This window comes from Marmota monax, unplaced genomic scaffold (genome assembly GCF_021218885.2).
Source record: "Marmota monax isolate L192 unplaced genomic scaffold, Marmota_monax_Labrador192_F-V1.1 WCK01_AAM20220418_F8-fsc00209, whole genome shotgun sequence".
Classification (NCBI taxonomy): Eukaryota; Metazoa; Chordata; class Mammalia; order Rodentia; family Sciuridae; genus Marmota; species Marmota monax.
In genome coordinates, this window is record NW_026694493.1 from 1647001 (window position 1) to 1664437 (window position 17437).

A 17437-nucleotide genomic window follows, 5' to 3' on the forward strand; every position below is an offset into this window, starting at 1 on the left:
CTTTGCATGATGGTGAAGTATTGTCTGGGTTTTAAGGTCAGGCTGAGTCAGCGTAACCGTGAAGTGACTCTTGCTAAGATGGAGGAAATGTTTCAAAATGGGACTGCCTGTGTCAAGTTCTACCTAACTGGAAGATACTGGGGAATGAGGTTAATCAAATTGTACTATGTGCATATGAAGATATGGCATAATGAATCCCACTATTATATATAATTATAATCTAAAAAAAAAGCTTGAGATGTAGCTCAGTGGTTTAGCAAGGGTGTGGGGGCTTGGGTTCCATGGCCAGTAGCATTTGCATCACAAATAACGCTTCTAGACATTTCTACAAGTACAGACATTTTATTTTAAAAAATACAAAACAAAACGTTTCCCTTTCAAAACTCTTCCAATTGTTCTCCAGAATACACCAGAAAACCTTCTGCATTAGTAGCTAAGCCATTTCTAAATCCGCCATCTCTTTTCCCCATGAAAGCGAGCCAGGCTGGGGCAGCGGCGGGGCCTGAAGAGAGCCAGGCCTGATGGCAGCGGGGTTCCCCAGGCTTGGTAAACGGCACCCTGGACCTCACGCCGCAGAGGCACCAATACCGGGTCTTGCAGAAACTGGGCCGGAGAAGAAAAGCTAAGACCGAGGAACCGAGCGGCAAGGGCCAGGCGCAGAAGGGGCAGGGAGAGGTTTCCTGAGCTCCGCACCCCCAGTCCCTGGTCGGAGGCTTTGACTCCCGGGGCACCGGGCTGGGCGCCGACCGCATTTCGGCACACAGTTAAGGTCACCCCGGCGGAGGAGGCGACTCAGGGCCACACCGGCTCGGGCGGCGCGCCGCGGGCGGGGCCGTGGAACTACAATCCCCAGGCGCCCGGGCGCGGCACGTGGTCCTGCGCCAACCGACTTAAAGAGCGCGTCCTGTGCGCCCGGGACCGAGGCGCGTCGTGCGCGGCTCCGCTGCGAGGACCGGCGGGCGCAGGCAGACAAGGCGCTCGCGTTCCTGCCCAGAGGCGCGGGGAACAGGCGCTGGGTCGGTGAGACCGGGCGACCCGAGCCCAGAAGGAAGCAGATACACTGGGGAATGCAGCAGAGCGAGTGTGAATGCGACACCCTCCCGGCCCGGGCAAGTGTCACTCCCCCGGCTTCGGTAGGGACCGCGTAGTCAGGTCTCCAAGGATCCTTGTCTCCAAATGATCAGTTAGCCATTGAGCCGAAGGGATTCTAACGATTATACATGAGAAATCATACATGAAAAATTGGTTCTGCCTTTTCTTTTTTTCAAATGTCTCTATTTCTATTTCTTCTTCTCCTTGGGCAAAGCTAGATTCTCCCCCTCCCCTTTTAAAAATGTTATTTTTTATTTTTTGAAACTTTGCCTTTCTCTAGAGAATTTTTGACTTAAGCAGCTTGAATTATTTGCTGTGCTTATCTGTGGATACAGGTGTTAAGTTTTTAAGTGTATTACCCCCTCCTCAGTGTTTTAATAATTACATTGTAAATTCACATTAAGCCTTGGGCTGGAGGATATTTTTACCATTTGCTCTTGATAAAAGCTGTCAAGAAAGGATAATATCCCAAGTGTATTTTGAAACTCGAATTTTGAAAATATTGATCATCCTGTGTTAAAATTGGGCTCTTGTATCCCTTCCTTTTCTATAGGATTTAAACACTTTACCAAGGCAGTAAGTGTTCTTTATTTAGTGCATTGCTTTCTGCAAAGATAAAATTTTGAAGCACTTCCTACCCTCAGATGGCTTGCAGTGGAGGAGAGGAACCCAAACTTTCCTGCTTCTAACTCTCTCGGGAGGTTTTTATGAAAAGCAAGTGTTAGGGGGAAATTCTGAGGGTTAAGAAATAATTTTCAGCTGGGAGGACCAGGGAATTCACTGGCTTTTAAAGTGAGTTTTTTAAAGGTGGCTAAACTGAGGGGACTGCAGTGGGAGTACCTTGGGAACAAAGACTAGCAGGCCAGGGCCAAGAGGAGCCACAGGGAGCAGTTAATACAGTTTTGGCTGGTGCACTGGACTGTGGGGACAGGCCAGGAAGTTGGCCCCAGAAATGTTCCAGCTCCTGGAGGATGGATCTGGCAGCCCCTGTGGCTTGAAGGAGAGTGGAGACCAGGTCGTTGGTTCCTAGTCCCTAACCTGTATTCTCCAAGCCCTGTCTTGAACTACTCAAGTGGCAATTAATTTGATTTATTTCAACTAAAGACAGAACATCCTGAGAATATCAGGATTACTAAGTATGAAATAAATGCAGCCCTAAGCAGAAACCAGAAGTCTATTTAGCCTGATCCTGCTAGTAGTGTTTGATTTAGGAGACTTTTGATGCCAGCTTAAGCACTCGGCACTCCTATCATTTGAACCTTGTTGCCCTTTGATGGGCCCCGTGGGCCAGGGGTTATGTCCACTGGTTTAGATAAGCAGTAACAAGAAATAAGTCATAAGAAGGGCAGTAAAGGAGAGAAAGAATTGCCAGGGGAAAAGATAGCAAAACTGAAATGCCTTTGTTCCTGAATAGACAGGAATAGAGAGGCTTGAGGAGGAGATGCCAGCAGAATGGGTATACCTGGGAAGATGGTGCTGGGAAAGGAATAATAATACCTGTGCCATCTTTTTATGCTCATCAGGCAAGACTTCATGGAGGGCACTGAACATGTACTAGCTATGTGCCTGGCACTGTTGTTAAGCATGTTACATGCATTCATTTAATTTCTCAACTACCCTATGAAACATATCCCCATTTACAAAAGGGTAACTAAGCACAGAGAGGTCATGTAACAGGCCAAAGTTCGCCAGGATGTGGACCCATGAAGTTCGACTCCAGAGCTGACCCTCTAATCCCTCTACTAAAAGGAACAGAGGGAAAAAGCATTTAGAGGACGACTGGTAGGCCCACTTGGAGTATCTTGAGTTAATAATATGCTTGTGGGAGTGCCAGGTGAAGATACACAGCAAGCGAAATGTCTCACTCATGTGATGCTTGACATTCCTCTGGTATACGTGGGGCCTCCCAGGTTCAGAGGCCAAGTGACCTGCCCTTAGTAATGAAGGTGGTCATAGGAGGCCCAAGGACTAGAACCACATCTTGTGATTTCTTGTCTTGTGTTTTTCCTGTGGATCAGGTGATTATATTTATCTTTATAAACTTCCAACATAATTTTAGTCTCAGGTTTTAACTAGGAAATGACAGAGAAATCCTAGCGTCCTGTCGCTCAATGTAGGCTCTCCTTCATTGCTCTTCAGCACAGAGGAGCATTGCATGCAGTGCTTAAGCTGGATGTCGGGAACTAGTGTTGCTGGGAACATGTCAGTTTGCAAGGAAAGGTATGTTGGCTTGTCACGGAAGCAATTAGTGTTTCTCAAGGGTTCACCTGAGCTAGGACTCTCTGTCCAGAAGTTGATTCTCATATTTAGGGAGATGAGGTTCACAGTTATAAGATAAGCAGACAGAATGAGTTTGTTCATAATTAAGTCCTTTGTTGGGCTGGAGATTAGCTCAGTTGATAGAGTGCTTGCCTTGCATGCACAAAGCCCTGAGTTCAATCCTCAGCACCACAAAAGAAAAAAAAAAAGTGCTATGTTATCTGGGCCAGATCTCAGTGTAGTGGCATTGGATTTTTAATGTGCCTGAAATGTCAGAACTATAACATATCTCCTCTTGTTGATCACTTATCTGTATCACTGTTATTTGCTAGAAGCCCACTTTTGTATAATTGTCACAAAATACTATCTGATTATTGTTTATTTTCTTCTCTGACTTTAGACGTTGCACATGTGGCTTCAAATCACATTTGTGGCTTTTCTGTCTTATAGCTCAAAAAATAATAATGTGTCTATAACTAGCAAGAGGCAGAGTTGAGAGTTGAAGCAGGCAGTTTGCCCACAGAACCTAGGCTGTCAAGCACTGGCTCCATTGGCTGCGTTGGGTCTCCTACATGGATCACAGACAGTTGCACTCTGCCAATGGAAGGGTCCTTTGGCTGCCATGAGTGTGGGGTTGACTTAGCAATGAGCGTCCCCTCCAAGAGGCTTCATCCTCCTGCTACAGTCTGAGCACCTCATTCATCCAACCAAGTAGTTATCGCCTGATAATAGATGTCAAGCAAAGGGCTCAAGGCAGGGAGAAAAAGTCCAGTGGAACATTACCTGACCTCCCTTGGAAGTCTGCTGCAATGGGAAAGAGAGAGTGAATATGAGGTTTACATGTTTTACTAGAACTCAGAAAACTGAGCAAGACTGGTCAAAATTGGAATATGAAAGGATATTAGGCAAATGTAACTGAAGATTGTTATAAGTCACACTGAAACCTTAAGATTGATTGTAAGTGCTGGTTTTAGGTGAGACTCCAGTTTAACAGAATGAAAACATGGAGAAAGAAAAGAGCATTTTTTTTTCTGAATATATTTCAATTTTAGTAATTATTTATATGTTTTTCTTACCTGAATTGGGTTGCACTTCTCTCTTGGGTCTGCTGTTATTGTTATTGCTGTTATTGAGTCTTTGAGGTTTTGGTTTGCCTCAGTCATCTGTGTGGCTACAGTCAGAGGCCTTCCAGGCAGGATTTCCCCAGGCCCACCACCCTCTCCTTGACTTTAAAGTTTTCTGCTCATTAGAACTAAGCTCTAACATTTTACACTCACTCTGTGCGTTTGTGTGCTTGTAAGCATATTTTACAGCTCTAAACCAGGAATGGACTTTGCCTGGGAGTTTTGTCATTAATTGACATTCCTTGAAGAAAGAGACAAAATGACATTGTATGTTTTCCAGACATTCCAGCAGCTCAATGGCCTCCCCAAAGAAGAAACTTCAGGGTCTCGTTGCTGCAACCATCACACCAATGACTGAGAATGGGTAATTATCTTTCGGGACTTATTGGGGATCTGCTCTCATCCAGCTGAGTAGGACAGAAGCAGTGACTTAAGCCCCACACCTCTGGGAGTGCCCTTGCCAAATGGCAGCTTCTGTGAGTTGTCCCTCTTTACTCTCTCTGACCCCCTTGTCAGGAAAGAGCTTTCTATATCACCCCACAGAAAGAGAGAAGAAAAGAAATGGCAGCTTGCTGCCCCCCAGTGTCTGTAGCTCCACTAAGCAGAGTCTCCCCAGAGTCCACCACAGCCCGCCTTTCCCACGTTGGGCCATTAGAACTGGAGGGGAAGAATCCCATTTTAGCACGCTTTGGCATCAGGTGCTGTTCTGGCTACTCTGGGGATCTCATCCCTAGATGTCTTCATGGTGCAGGATTCTGCGAGAGGCTGTTTAGGGAGGTGGGCACAGCCCGGCGACAGAATGCCTTCTTGGCAAGGTGAGCATGAGGCCCTGGGTTGGAGCTCCAGCACACACTCACAGAAAGACAGGCAGCTCAGACTTGATAAAATAACCTTCCCTGTGGAAGGTGGATGGGTGTCTGCAAGAAGGAGGCACGGACATGTTTACAGTCTCATTTCAATATCGATTAAATATTGGGAGTGAAGGGGCTGGGGATGTGGCTCAAGCGGTAGCACACTCACCTGGCATGCGTGCGGCCCGGGTTCGATCCTCAGCACCGCATACAAGCAAAGATGTTGTGTCCGCCGAAAACTAAAAAATAAATATTAAAATTCTCTCTCTCTCTCTAAAAAAAAAAAAAAAAAATATATTGGGAGTGAAGGGAGGGGAAAGAGCCAGAGCACACAACTGGGGTGTAATCCTCTCCAAGCCAGCATTTGGGCTTCTAGGTGAATATTGTTGCAGTCTCTTTGCTTGCATGATCAGATGATGGTCATGCGCCACAGGTGACCATGCATGATATCCACTCCTCCTTTTGAATCTGTCAGAGGTGGCATGCACCAAAACAGAATTCTGGCTTTTTTTTTTTTTTTTCCTCTCTCTTGACAATCCTCTTTTCTTCCTCTGTAAAAAATAATAACAGGCAGATATAGATTTATGAGCATTAAATGAGATAATCCATACAACAGTGCCTAGCACAGGGTCAGTAATTTGAACTTTCATTATATATAAGTTAAGGGCAAGAGGAATATTAGGGTACATTTTTTAAAAGCCTTTATCTCTGGTGTTTTTCTGCTGAATTTGTAGACCTTAACCTTACCCCTTTAAACTGGATGACATTTCTTTGACTTTTAGTATCCTCAAAGTTGGCCACATCCCAGTTTTCTCTTAGATCATTGGATCCCAATATCTGGCTTCTAGATCCATGAAAAAAGAAAAATCCATCCTCACTGGGTCTAACTTGCTGAGATGGCTTTTAGATTAGTCAACTGAATAACAATTTTCCCCCTTGTTACTTCTCCCTTTCTGCAAGTTCTGAGAAAGATGGAAGTCAGCTATTTCTCAATGCATCAGCTATTTATGGGGCAGATAAAACAGAAGGCATGTGACTGCATGAGCAGGCAGGGTTTACTTCCTGCAAAAGAGTAGGATCTCTCTGTAAGCTGAAAACACTACCTACATCTGGTCTGTGCTACTTTAACCTCTGAAAAAGAACCTTGTTAGCCTGGAAGTGGCTTCTTCTTGTTAGCCTGGAAGTGCTTATCTGGGTCCCCCTGCGAGTGTTTGTGTGTTCTCCTGCCTATTCAGCTGTTTCCCTGGAAGCCCAGGTCCCATGTGGTAGAGATAACTAAAAGGTCTCTGCTTTTCTGGATCTTTCCCCATTTCTCAAAGTCTTGCCCTGTGACCTCCATTTCACCATTTCCTTTTTTAAATCAGGTCTTCTTTTCTCAACCAGGAACCTCACTTTCCTGAAATTCAAAAATTAGAATGCCTTCTGGGGCTGGGGCTGGGGCTGAGCAGTAGTGCACTTGCCTGGCATGTGTGCGGCACTGGGTTTGATTCTTAGCACCACATACAGGTCTATCAACAACTAAATACACACACACACACACACACACACCTAAAACCCTTTTTATTTATTTATTTATTTATTTATTTTAGTTTTTGGTGGACACAACATCTTTGTTTGTATGTGGTGCTGAGGATCGAACCCGGGCTGCACGCATACCAGGCGAGCACGCTGCCACTTGAGCCACATCCCCAGCCCCATAATATATAAAACCCTTAAAAAATTCTTTGTAGGAACTTTTAAGAATTAAACAGTACAAGTCTCAAGCCAGACTCAGTGACACATGCCTATAATCCCAGTGACTCAGGAGGCAGAGACAGGAGGATCACAAGCTCCAGGCCAGCCTCAAGCCACTTAGCGAGATCTTTTTTTTTTTTTTTTTAAATACATTTTTATTTAGAGATAGGATCTTTTTTTTTTAAAACAGATTTTTTTTTTTAAAGAGAGAGTGAGAGACAGAGATAGTGAGAGAGAATTTTTTTTTTTTAATATTTACTTTTTAGTTTTCGGCGGGCACAGCATCTTTGTATGTGGTGCTGAGGATCGAACCCCGGCCGCACGCATGCCAGGCGAGCGCGCTACCGCTTGAGCCACATCCCCATCCCAGCGAGATCTTGTCTTAAACTTAAAAAATAAAATGGACTGAGGATGTAGTACAGCTCTTCTAGGTTCAGTCCCCAGTGCCAGGAAATAAATAAATAGAGCGTTCAACCATATTATCTCCAAGACCCAATCTGACTCTGAGGCTGCAGTGTCCTGGTGTTATGTCATTAGCCGTATTGTATCACCAGTTAGACTATAAAGTAGCTGCAGCTCCCCTCCGTTCTCCACCCTGCAGCCCAGGGAGCTTCCTAGTGAATAAATCTGAGGTCTCTTTTTTAGGAATCTCTGTTGACTCCCTTTTGTGAAGCCCTTGCCACCGTTATGTGGCCCGTGGACCAGTTGCTCCAGTGTCACATAGGATCTTAGTAGGCAGGCGGGATCTCAGACCCTACCACCTACCACTGAACCAGGACCTGCATGTTACCAAATGGTCCCAGATGATTCTTTAGTGCCTGGAAATCTGAGATGAACTGGTGTAAAGATGAAAGCCCAAACTCCCTGGGTTGACGAAGGTGGTCCTTCCCAATCTACCTTTCATTTCTACTGCTTCGTGTCTGTTTCCCTCTACACATCAAAGCCTTTTTCCCTTCCAGGCTTCCGCCTTTAGCATCTGCTTCCCGTCTTTCTGCACCATCACCCTTTCCTCTTTCTACTCTGCTGGAACGTTTCTAATTACCCATCGGAAACATTTCCGGGCAAAGGAAATTTCTTCCTCTTCTCTAAAGGTTTGAGTCTTTAAGTCTGTTGAAATAAGCTGGCGATAGACAGATTAATAAGAGAAAAGCATACAAATTTGTTTAATGTGGACACACGCACAGGAGTCATACAAAATATGACACTCAAAGGAGGACGAGGTGACTGGAGGTCTACACACCCTCTTCACAGTGGAGAGGGAATTGGGACTGCAGGCACTTTCAGAGGAAGAGTAAATTGTTTTTTCAGAGAAATAAAGGGGGCCCCAAAAGTGGACCGTCATTCATAAATGGTTTTTTGTTTTTTGTTTTATTTTCTGGAAACTGAATGACATTGAAGAACAGATAGTAGCTTGTGACAGAGTTTTGGTACAGTAACATTCCCACTTTTTCTTCTGGCGATGTGACTTTAATCTTCCCTGGTCAGTAAGGTTTCATGAGGCTATGACAATGGAATTAGGTTCCTTCTGATAAGGGAGCATCAGAGCGTTCCCCCGGTGCCTGGAAAAGGAGCAGGAGGTCAGATAGTTCATGGTTCTCAGCCTGCTCCCAAATGCTTTTAATCTCCTTTAGCTCAAAGTGCTCAGCACACCAAAACTCCAAACGCTGGGCATCATTTTCCCAGCCCCAACACCGTCCTTTGGGAATTCTTCTCTACTCCCCTGAAAAGATTTAGAGCATCCTTCCCTGGTATCTCCTGCCTCCCCATGCACACCTTTCTGCATAGCATCCAAGTTACTTCCTGCTGTTTTGCCTTCTTCATCAGGTATTTACTGAGTGCCAGGCAACAGGTAAGACACATGCAACTGGGCATGTGTCTTATTTTATATCTTCAGCATCTAGTGGCACCAGGGTAGATTTTATTTCAGGAGTGAACATGCTTCACGGATTATTAATACCAATAGTCAACAGAAAGGAAGAGGGCTGGGGTTGTGGCTCAGTGGTAGAGTGCTCACCTAGCACATGTGAGGCACTGGGTTCAAACCTCACCACCACATAAAAATGAAATAAAGAAATTGTGTCCACTACAACTAAAAAAATAAATATAAAAAAGAGAGGAAGAGAAGCAGCTCATGTTGGTTGAGCAGATCCCCTGTGTCTTTCTTTGTGCTGGGCATTTTTATTTATGTGTTGTGTTCCAATGTAATCCTTACAATGACTGTGAAGGAGCTGTATCTTATACCTCTTTTTTTTTTTTTTCCATACCAAGGATTGAACCCAGGGGCACTCAACCACTGAGCCACATCCCCCTTTTTAGTTTTTTTATTTTGAGACAGGGTCTCACTAAATTGTTAAAGGCTGGCTTTAATCCCACTGGGATTACAGATATGCACCACCACACCTGGTTTATACTTTATTTAGTGACAGGGTCTTGCTAAATTGCTTAGGATCTCACTAAGTTGTTATGTAGAAAAGCAAAATAAAATGGAAAATTGTTTTTTTCATGTCCATACCTCATCATACCAGTTCTGTTGACTCTGTCTTGTCCAGGTGACCATCTTTCACAGTGTGTCATATACCAGAGAGGAAACAAACACCAATAGGGATTTCACTCTGAATAACTAGTTAAGGCTGGCTTTGAACTCACGATCCTCCTGCCTCAGACTCCTGAGCTGCTTGGATTACAGGCATGTGCCACTATATCTCTATATTTGCAGTTGAAGACACTGAAAACTTTGGAAATGAAGGACTAGCAAGCTCACCCAAGCCACATAGCTGGAAACAGGTCTTTATCTACCTCCCACCAGTCATCCCACCATCCTCTTTTCTTTCTTTGCTTTTTTCCCCCCAGTGCTAGGGATTGAACCCAGGACTTTTCAGATGCTAGACAAGAACTCCACCACTGAGCTGCACCTTCAGGCCCCAGCTTCATTTTTTCCAGTAGAAAAAAGACACTTGCTTTCCTTAGTTGCTTCAAGAAGTCACCTTTTCCTTTGGGCAAGTTCACAGCCACTAGAACAAAAAGTCCATTTCAGATTGGCAAAAATATCCCCAAAAAAGTTGTGTTTCTTTCTTCCATGCCCTTGGCAACACCATGGGAATCTTTCTAACACCCTCTCCTAAAACAAACCTGTTAGCCCTGTCGGAAAGGCCTGGCCTGCTGGGGTCAGAGTCACATTGATTATTCTCTCTTTGACAATGTTTGGGAGTCCCGATGACCAGCCTGCCGGAACAGAACATTTCCCACTTCCTGTGGGGTAGAACAGTTTGGTCCCTGCATGCTTCTCTGCCCAAGAAGTTCTGAAGCAGCCATATTGTTATTTTGCCAAGGGCTCATATAACTTCTCTCTGCTCTTGAATGTTGAGAGTTATGCAGAAAAGCAAAATAAAATGGAAAATCTGTTTTTTTCATGTCCATACCTCATCATACCAGTTCTGTTGACTCTGTCTTGTCCAGGACCATCTTTCACAGTGTGTCATACACCAGAGAGGAAACAAACACCAATAGGGATTTCACTCTGAATAACCATGTTAGAAAAATTGTCTTATCCTTAGGCCCTGAGAGAAAAACGGTAGCATCTGCATGCAGTTTCATACTCAGCCATTTTGGGCCTCAGTTTGTGGCAAAAGTAATTTGATAAGAAGTTCTTTCCTCTTATGTAGTTTGGATAAACTCAATGTCTAAGAATAGAAGATTAAATAAATTATGTTCATCCATAAAATGTAATGTCATTTAGCCAAGATAGCAAGAGAATGTCTAAAAATGTGGGAGGAATGCTCCATTTAGAATGCTAAGTGAAAAATATTATAAAATGATTTATAATAAGGTTATACTTATATAAGAAAATAATATGCTGTGTATTTGTGAATATAAAAATGTCAAACTATAAGAGGAATCATCTCCAGGGAGATACAAGTTGGGTTTCTTTATTCTTTTTTGATTGTATATGCTTTATTTTATGGGGGGTAGGGGGTATTGGAGATTGAACTCAGCAGTACTCAAGGGTATTTGGCCACTGAGCCACATCCCCACCCAGCCCTATTTAGAGACAGGGCCACACTGAGTTGCCTAGTGCCTCGCTTTTTGCTGAAGTTGGCTTTGAACTCGAGATCCTCCTGCCTCGGCCACCTGGGCTGCTGGGATTCTAGGCATGGGCCACCACACCTGGCTGATTACAGGTGCTTTTTAAAATAATCTATGTAGCCTCTGTACTGGGGGTGAGAAGTTAAGCACTTTTATTTTTTAAAAATATCATGAGGGCCAGAGTTGTGGCTCGGTGGTGGAGTGCTCCCTTCGCATGCCTGAGGCACTGGGTTCGATCCTCAGCATCACATTAAAAATATATATATAGATAAATAAAATAAGGATCTTGTGTCCATCTACAACTAAAAAGAAATTTTTTAAAAAATGTCATGGAGGGCTGTGGTGTAGCTCAGTGGTCAAGCACTTGCCTAGCATGTGTGAAGCACTGGTTTAAATCCTCAGCACCACATATAAATAAAGAACCATTGACAATTAAAATATGTTTTAAAAATTTATGTATATAAAATCATGGAGCCAGGCACAATGGTGCACATCTATAATCCCAGTAACTCTGGAAGCTGAGGTGGAAGGATCACAGGTTCAAGCCCAGACTCAGCAACTTAGCAAGACCTTATCTCAAAATATTAAAAGAAAGGCTGGGGATGTAGCTCAGTGGTAAAGCACCACTGTGTTCAATCCCCATTATCAAAATCAGTCAATCAATTATAGATGCGAAGCAACAAATCTGCACCCAAGGGAATTGAAAGTAGCTTGGGGTTAAGAATGTTACCAGGCACAGTGTGCACTCCTGTAATCCCAGCGTCTCAGGAGGCTGAGGCAGGAAGATCTCGGAGTTCAAAGCCAGCTTCAGCAATTTGAGAAGGCCTTAAGCAATTTAGTGAGACTCTGTCTCTAAATATTTTTTAAAAGGCGTGCGTAGGTGGCTCAGTGGTTAAGTGCCTCCTAGGTTCAATCCCTGGTACCATCCCCCTCCCCCAAATAAAAAAGAATGGCAAAAGCAAGCATGGAATTTAGGTCTGGGCCACTGTCCCCCACGTGGCCAGTAATTAGGTGTGTTCTTGGGTGCCCAGGATGAGAAGGGGCATCACAGTCTTCTCATGTGCACAGAAGTATGTCACCTCACTTCTTTGAGTGAACAGGCTCTCCTTTGGGCTCCTGTGGGCAGTAATTGCCCCACATGCCTAGAGGTTAGAAAGAATAATCCAGTCTCATTTCCATTCTCTCTAATGACTTCCTGATATTTGGCAACTGACCATGCCTTCGGCCATGGAAATTAGGCCTGGCTACCACAATGAAGTAGCATAGGGAGAGAAAACAGGGAAGAGACAATGTCCCAAAAGAGAAGGATTACCCTAATCCTGCCATTTGGGGCACCTCTGTGACAAATATGAAAATGTCTCGGGATGATTTCACTGGGTCCTCTTGTGACTGGAACTGCTGAGTCTCTGCCAAGGGCTGTGGCTGCTGACTCAGGCAGGGATCTGAAAGGCCTGAGGTGGCCTAGGGAGCATGCAGGCCTCTGTTGGCCCCCCACTGCTCTTCCCATCTATGTGGAAATATAGCCGTGGCATCGCTGGACACCCTGGCTTTACAGGTAGTCTTTTGTTGTTTTTTTAATGTGCAGAGAAATTTTAACATTGTGAAAGTCATAGAGCACATCTAGAGGTCACTCCTTTTCAACCTGTGGTCTCTCTAAGGATATTTGGTAGTTCCAAAAGGTCATGGGTCCAAGAATATTTTCTGGGCAATTCTTCCAGTGCCCCAAAAATTCTAATATTGATCCCATTCTGGTAGGTTAGGTGCATTTTATAAGAAACAAGCTGTGCTTCCTTTTCTCAAAGGAATGGATGATGCATCATGCATTAGCATCCCTACCCTGAGGGAAATTGTCCAGTGATGGAGCCTGTCCCCCAGCAAGGCCGGATGGACTGAGGCTGGTTGAATATATGGGGAAGACTGATCCACTCAGGCCATAACACAGTATGAAGTTCACTGAGGAAAGAGACTTTGAGTTTCACATGCTGGCCTAGATCTGCCTGAGGGTATAGAAAGAGGAAGACATCAGGGTAGGGTCAGACAGAGAGCAGCTTTCAAGAATGTTCAAGGAAGCCAGATGCTGTGGTGCATGGCTATAATCCCAGCCATTCTGGAGACTGAGGCTGGAGGATCACAAATTCAAGGCCAGGCTCAGCAACTAGGCAAGGCCCTGAGAAACTTGGTTTGATTCTGTCTCAAAATAAAAAAGGCTGGATGCCTGGCATGGTTGTACACACCTGTAATCCCAGTGGCTTTGGGAGGCTGAGGCAGGAGGATCTAAGATTCAAAGCCAGCTTTAGCAACTTAGCAAGGCTGTAAGCAACCTATAAGACTCTGTCTCAAAATAAAAAATAAAAGTGTAAATGAGTGGTATAGCTCTGCTGGGTTCAATCCCTTGTTAGAGGGAAGGAGAATCATCAGGTTTTGTCCTCATTACTTTTCCAGACCCAGTTCCTTCCCAGCCTCTCTCCTTGGGGTTTATCAGCCCTTTTCTGAACTCCCACACATTTAATTTTTTACTTAGTCATGGCTGTTTTTTCTTCTCTATTTTAATTAATGGTATATACTATCTCCTTTACTCAGTTAACGTGTGATAGTGAAATCTGAAAGCATAATGCAAATGTAAATGTCCATGTGGCCATTCCAATGCCTAGCCTTAGTTGAGCACCACCTTGTACCAGGCACAGACTAGGGCAGGTAGGAGCAGTGACAGGGGCATACTGGGATATAGGCCAACACTTGTGACTGCACTGAAGCATCCCCTTTCCTGAGTGAACAGGCTCTCTTTTGGGCTCCTGCGGGCAGTAATTGCCTCTGCATTCTTTGTTTTCCTATCTTTCCCTTTGATCTTACAGTCAGCTATTTTCTCTTCAATCTCCTTCCTATTTCCTTTTCCTTTGATGTCCAATTCCTGGGTGCTTCAGATTTTTTGTTATTGTTCTTAAGGAATACAGTAAGCAAAGATGAAAAGAATGTTAACTAGACTAAAATTAAATTAGAATTCTCTGGTCCTCCTAATAGAAGTACAAATGGCAGCCAGCTAGTACTTTGTGTTCTTGGCAACATAACATTAACCCACACCTGCCATAGTTTTCCTTTGAATTTCTGTCCATCACCGATCTCCCCACCTGCCCTTTGACTAGGGTCAGACACTTAATACAACTTGTTTGTGAGTCTGTTTGTAGGTTTTAAAATCAGTATGATTTTATGAAGAAAAAAAGGAGTTCCAGTGGCACAGTCAGCTCACAGTATTCATTAAAAAAAAACACCCTCATCACCTTAAGCATTGGATCCTTCCAAGGTCATTTTGCCACAAACTACACAGTGCAGGCACATCGTCCAGGTATCTTGTGAAAATGCAGATTCTGGCTGGGTAGGACCGTGTGTGGCTGGGATTCTGCTACTCTTCCCTGGACCACCCTTTGAGAGGCAAAGTGACAGCAAAGCTCCTTTCCAACTGTTGGTCCTCTTTCATTTAAAACAAATGCAGGGCTAGGGATATTGTTCAATTGGTAGAGCGTTTGCCTCACATGCTCAAGACTCTGGGTTCACTCCCCAGAACCATTCAAAAAAAAAAAGTAGTGGTAAAACAAATGCAGACTGGTTTAAGCCTTCATTCATTTTCACAGGTATTAAGTGCTAAAATTCTTAAATCCTCAGATTGAATTCTCCTATTTTATAAGCCTAAGGAATTCCTCACCAGGTAGAAAAGGTTCTTATAACACCATATGCCAAATCATCACTCTTCCCAAAAGAGGACAAGTGAGGATTAGGTAACTATTTTTTAAATATTATTTGTGATAAAGTTTAAATGTAAAGCCTCGCCGGGTGCGGTGGCACACACTGTCATCCCATACATTTATTTTTGACTTAGTTATAGCTGACTAAGTTGCCTTGAGATCTCTCTCTAGCTCAGTCCTCAGAAGGTAGATCTCAGCAGCTGGGGAGGCTGAGACAGGAGGATCTCGAGTTCAAAGCCAACCTCAGCAAAAAGCAAGGCACTAAGCAACTCAGACCCTGTCTCTAAATAAATTCAAAACAGGGCTGCGGATGTGGCTCAGTGATAAAGTGCCTCCTAGTTCAATCCCTAGCACAAAAAAAAAAAAAAAAAAAAGCTCTGTTTATAACCAATAGTGTTGGGGAATTTTGTTTTGTGTTTTTGTTGTTTTGTTTTTTTGCATGACTTGGGACAGAACCCAGAGTCTTGGTCATGCTGGGCAAGCTCTCTACCACTCAGCTATATCCCCAGCTCTTTTATTGTCATTTTTAAAAAAATATTGTTTTAGTTATAGATGGACACAATACCTTTATTTTTTACGTGGTGCTGAGGATCAGACTCAGTGCCTCACAATTGCTAGGCAGGTGTTCTACCACTGAGCCACAACCTAAGGCTTTTTATTGTCATTTTTGAGACAGAGTTTCAATAAGTCTCCCACGCTGGCCTCGAATTTGCAATCCTCCTGTCTTAGCCTGCCAGTCCTGGAGATTATAGGCTTGTACCACCTAATACCATTTTACACATGTAAATGAGACACATTTAGCTGGATGGAGAAATCACCAAATTCAGAAAAATGAGAACAACAAAAAAAAAACATCCCAGCCATTATTCAGAACAGACTAAGAATTTTACAAACTGGTCAATAAAAGAGAGTAATTCATAGACCTGGGAATGGGTCGAATAACCATCTAAAAGGACTAAGCATTCTTTCTATTTATTCCCATATCTTTTAGAGAAATCAACTTTTCAGTAATCGGTCAGTATGTGGATTATCTGGTGAAAGAACAAGGAGTGAAGAACATTTTTGGTAAGTCGCCTTGAGATCTCTCTCTAGCTCAGTCATCAGAAGGTAGATCTCACCTCATTACTGACCTATGACACAACCCAGTGAGGTCCCACTCATTGTGTTGTCATGCGTTCTGGTGGAGCCTAACTCAAAGCTGTGAATTTATAGTCTCTTCCTTAGACCTATAGGACCCCTCAACCAATGATCTCATTTGGTGGTGCCAAGTGATAGGGTGTTGCTCTCACTCCCATTGAGAGATGAAAATCTATGGCTCCATTATACTCTTTTGATGAAGTTATTCAACTAAGATGTGGGAAAATGGCAGCTAAGCCCTCTTAAGTCACAACTAAACCCTCTTAGCTCTCTTAAGAGTGGGCTTTGGTCCGTCTGCACCTGAGCTTTCAAATTACAAATGGAAGAAAGACTGCAAGCCGCAGCACACAAAAGATTCAACAGGAAGAGTGTTTATCCCCATTTATTTCAGAGTGAAGGTTAAAAAAAAAAAAAAAAAGTCAGGCCCTGTAAGCCTAAGAACTGTGTTTGGTGTTCTAGGCTCTCTGACCCATGACTAGGTTTCATTCTGAGGATACTATACTTGGGCCCTGGAGGCACCTCAGGTTAAAATTTGTGGGTAAAACTGAGCCAGGCCACATGTCAAACCAAGACCTGATTACAGAACCACTTAGTGTCCCCCTGCAGCTCCAAGTCACCCTCTTACTCAGAGGGCCCCAGGGCTGCCCTGGATGTAGGAATGGAGTAGGAGCATCCCTAGGACTGGAGCACACTTGAAGTACCTCAAGCCCCCAAGGGAGGGATAAAAACATTGTCTCCTCCCTCACCTGCCTGGCCTGCCCTATTCCAGCCCAGTGCTCAGAGCTTGGAGGTCAAGATCCAAAGTGCTGCCCTGCACACGAGGCCTCTCTCTCGCACACTACTGTGTTGGCTGTTCCTCTGATCATTGAGACATGATTGTATGGAAGGGGAAGAGGAAGGAGGATGAGTTCCAGAATCACACAGCTCTGGGTTCGAGTGTAAATTATTTCATGTTTCTGACCTCATATTTTCTACTGTAATTGAAAAGAATGTTGGCTTTGTTGGACTGTGAGAATAAGGGAATATTAAGTTCTTTGGTACAAAAGTTATTACCACCCCTTATGCTCACTGTCAGACCATGAACAGGTCACTTGGCACCCACAGCATGCAAATGCACCCGCATAGGCTCCCCACCCATGACCTGCCAATACTGGATAGAGTTGATTTTCCTGCCCTGTAAGCCCAGAGAGAGAACTGGGTGATGTGTTTGGAGATTGGCCTAAATGTGGGTAGTTATCTCCTCTACTTAAAATATTTGCCATCTGTCCCTGATAACAAGGACAGACATGTAATTGCAAGTCTCAGTTAATCTTCCCACTGCTTGGATAAAGTGAAGGGCAGAGAAACCTAGAGCCTGAAGTGGAAACTGGCACGTGGCATCTTCCCCTCCATCCTCTGATAGTTCAGTGTCCCTCCCCCT

General features: G+C 44.0%; 1 protein-coding gene across 8 annotated transcripts in view; it reads left to right on the plus strand.

The window, feature by feature from the left end:
• Nucleotides 1-905: 905 nt before the first annotated feature.
• The window catches only part of Npl (N-acetylneuraminate pyruvate lyase), a 33450-nt gene continuing 16918 nt past the window's right edge, over nt 906-17437 (plus strand). For 3 of the 8 annotated variants that reach the window (XR_006846201.2, XM_046419530.2, XM_046419531.2), the window contains exons 1-3: nt 910-1109; nt 4756-4839; nt 15872-15945. Coding sequence is in view for 7 of the 8 variants with exons in the window: in XM_046419530.2 (XP_046275486.1) it covers nt 4772-4839; nt 15872-15945 (142 nt within the window). In the remaining variant the exon portion in view is untranslated. Of the gene's footprint in view, nt 1134-2972; nt 3111-4755; nt 4840-15871; nt 15946-17437 lie in introns of those variants that run through there. The other 5 variants (XM_046419527.2, XM_046419526.2, XM_046419529.2 and 2 more) reach the window with 5 other exon arrangements.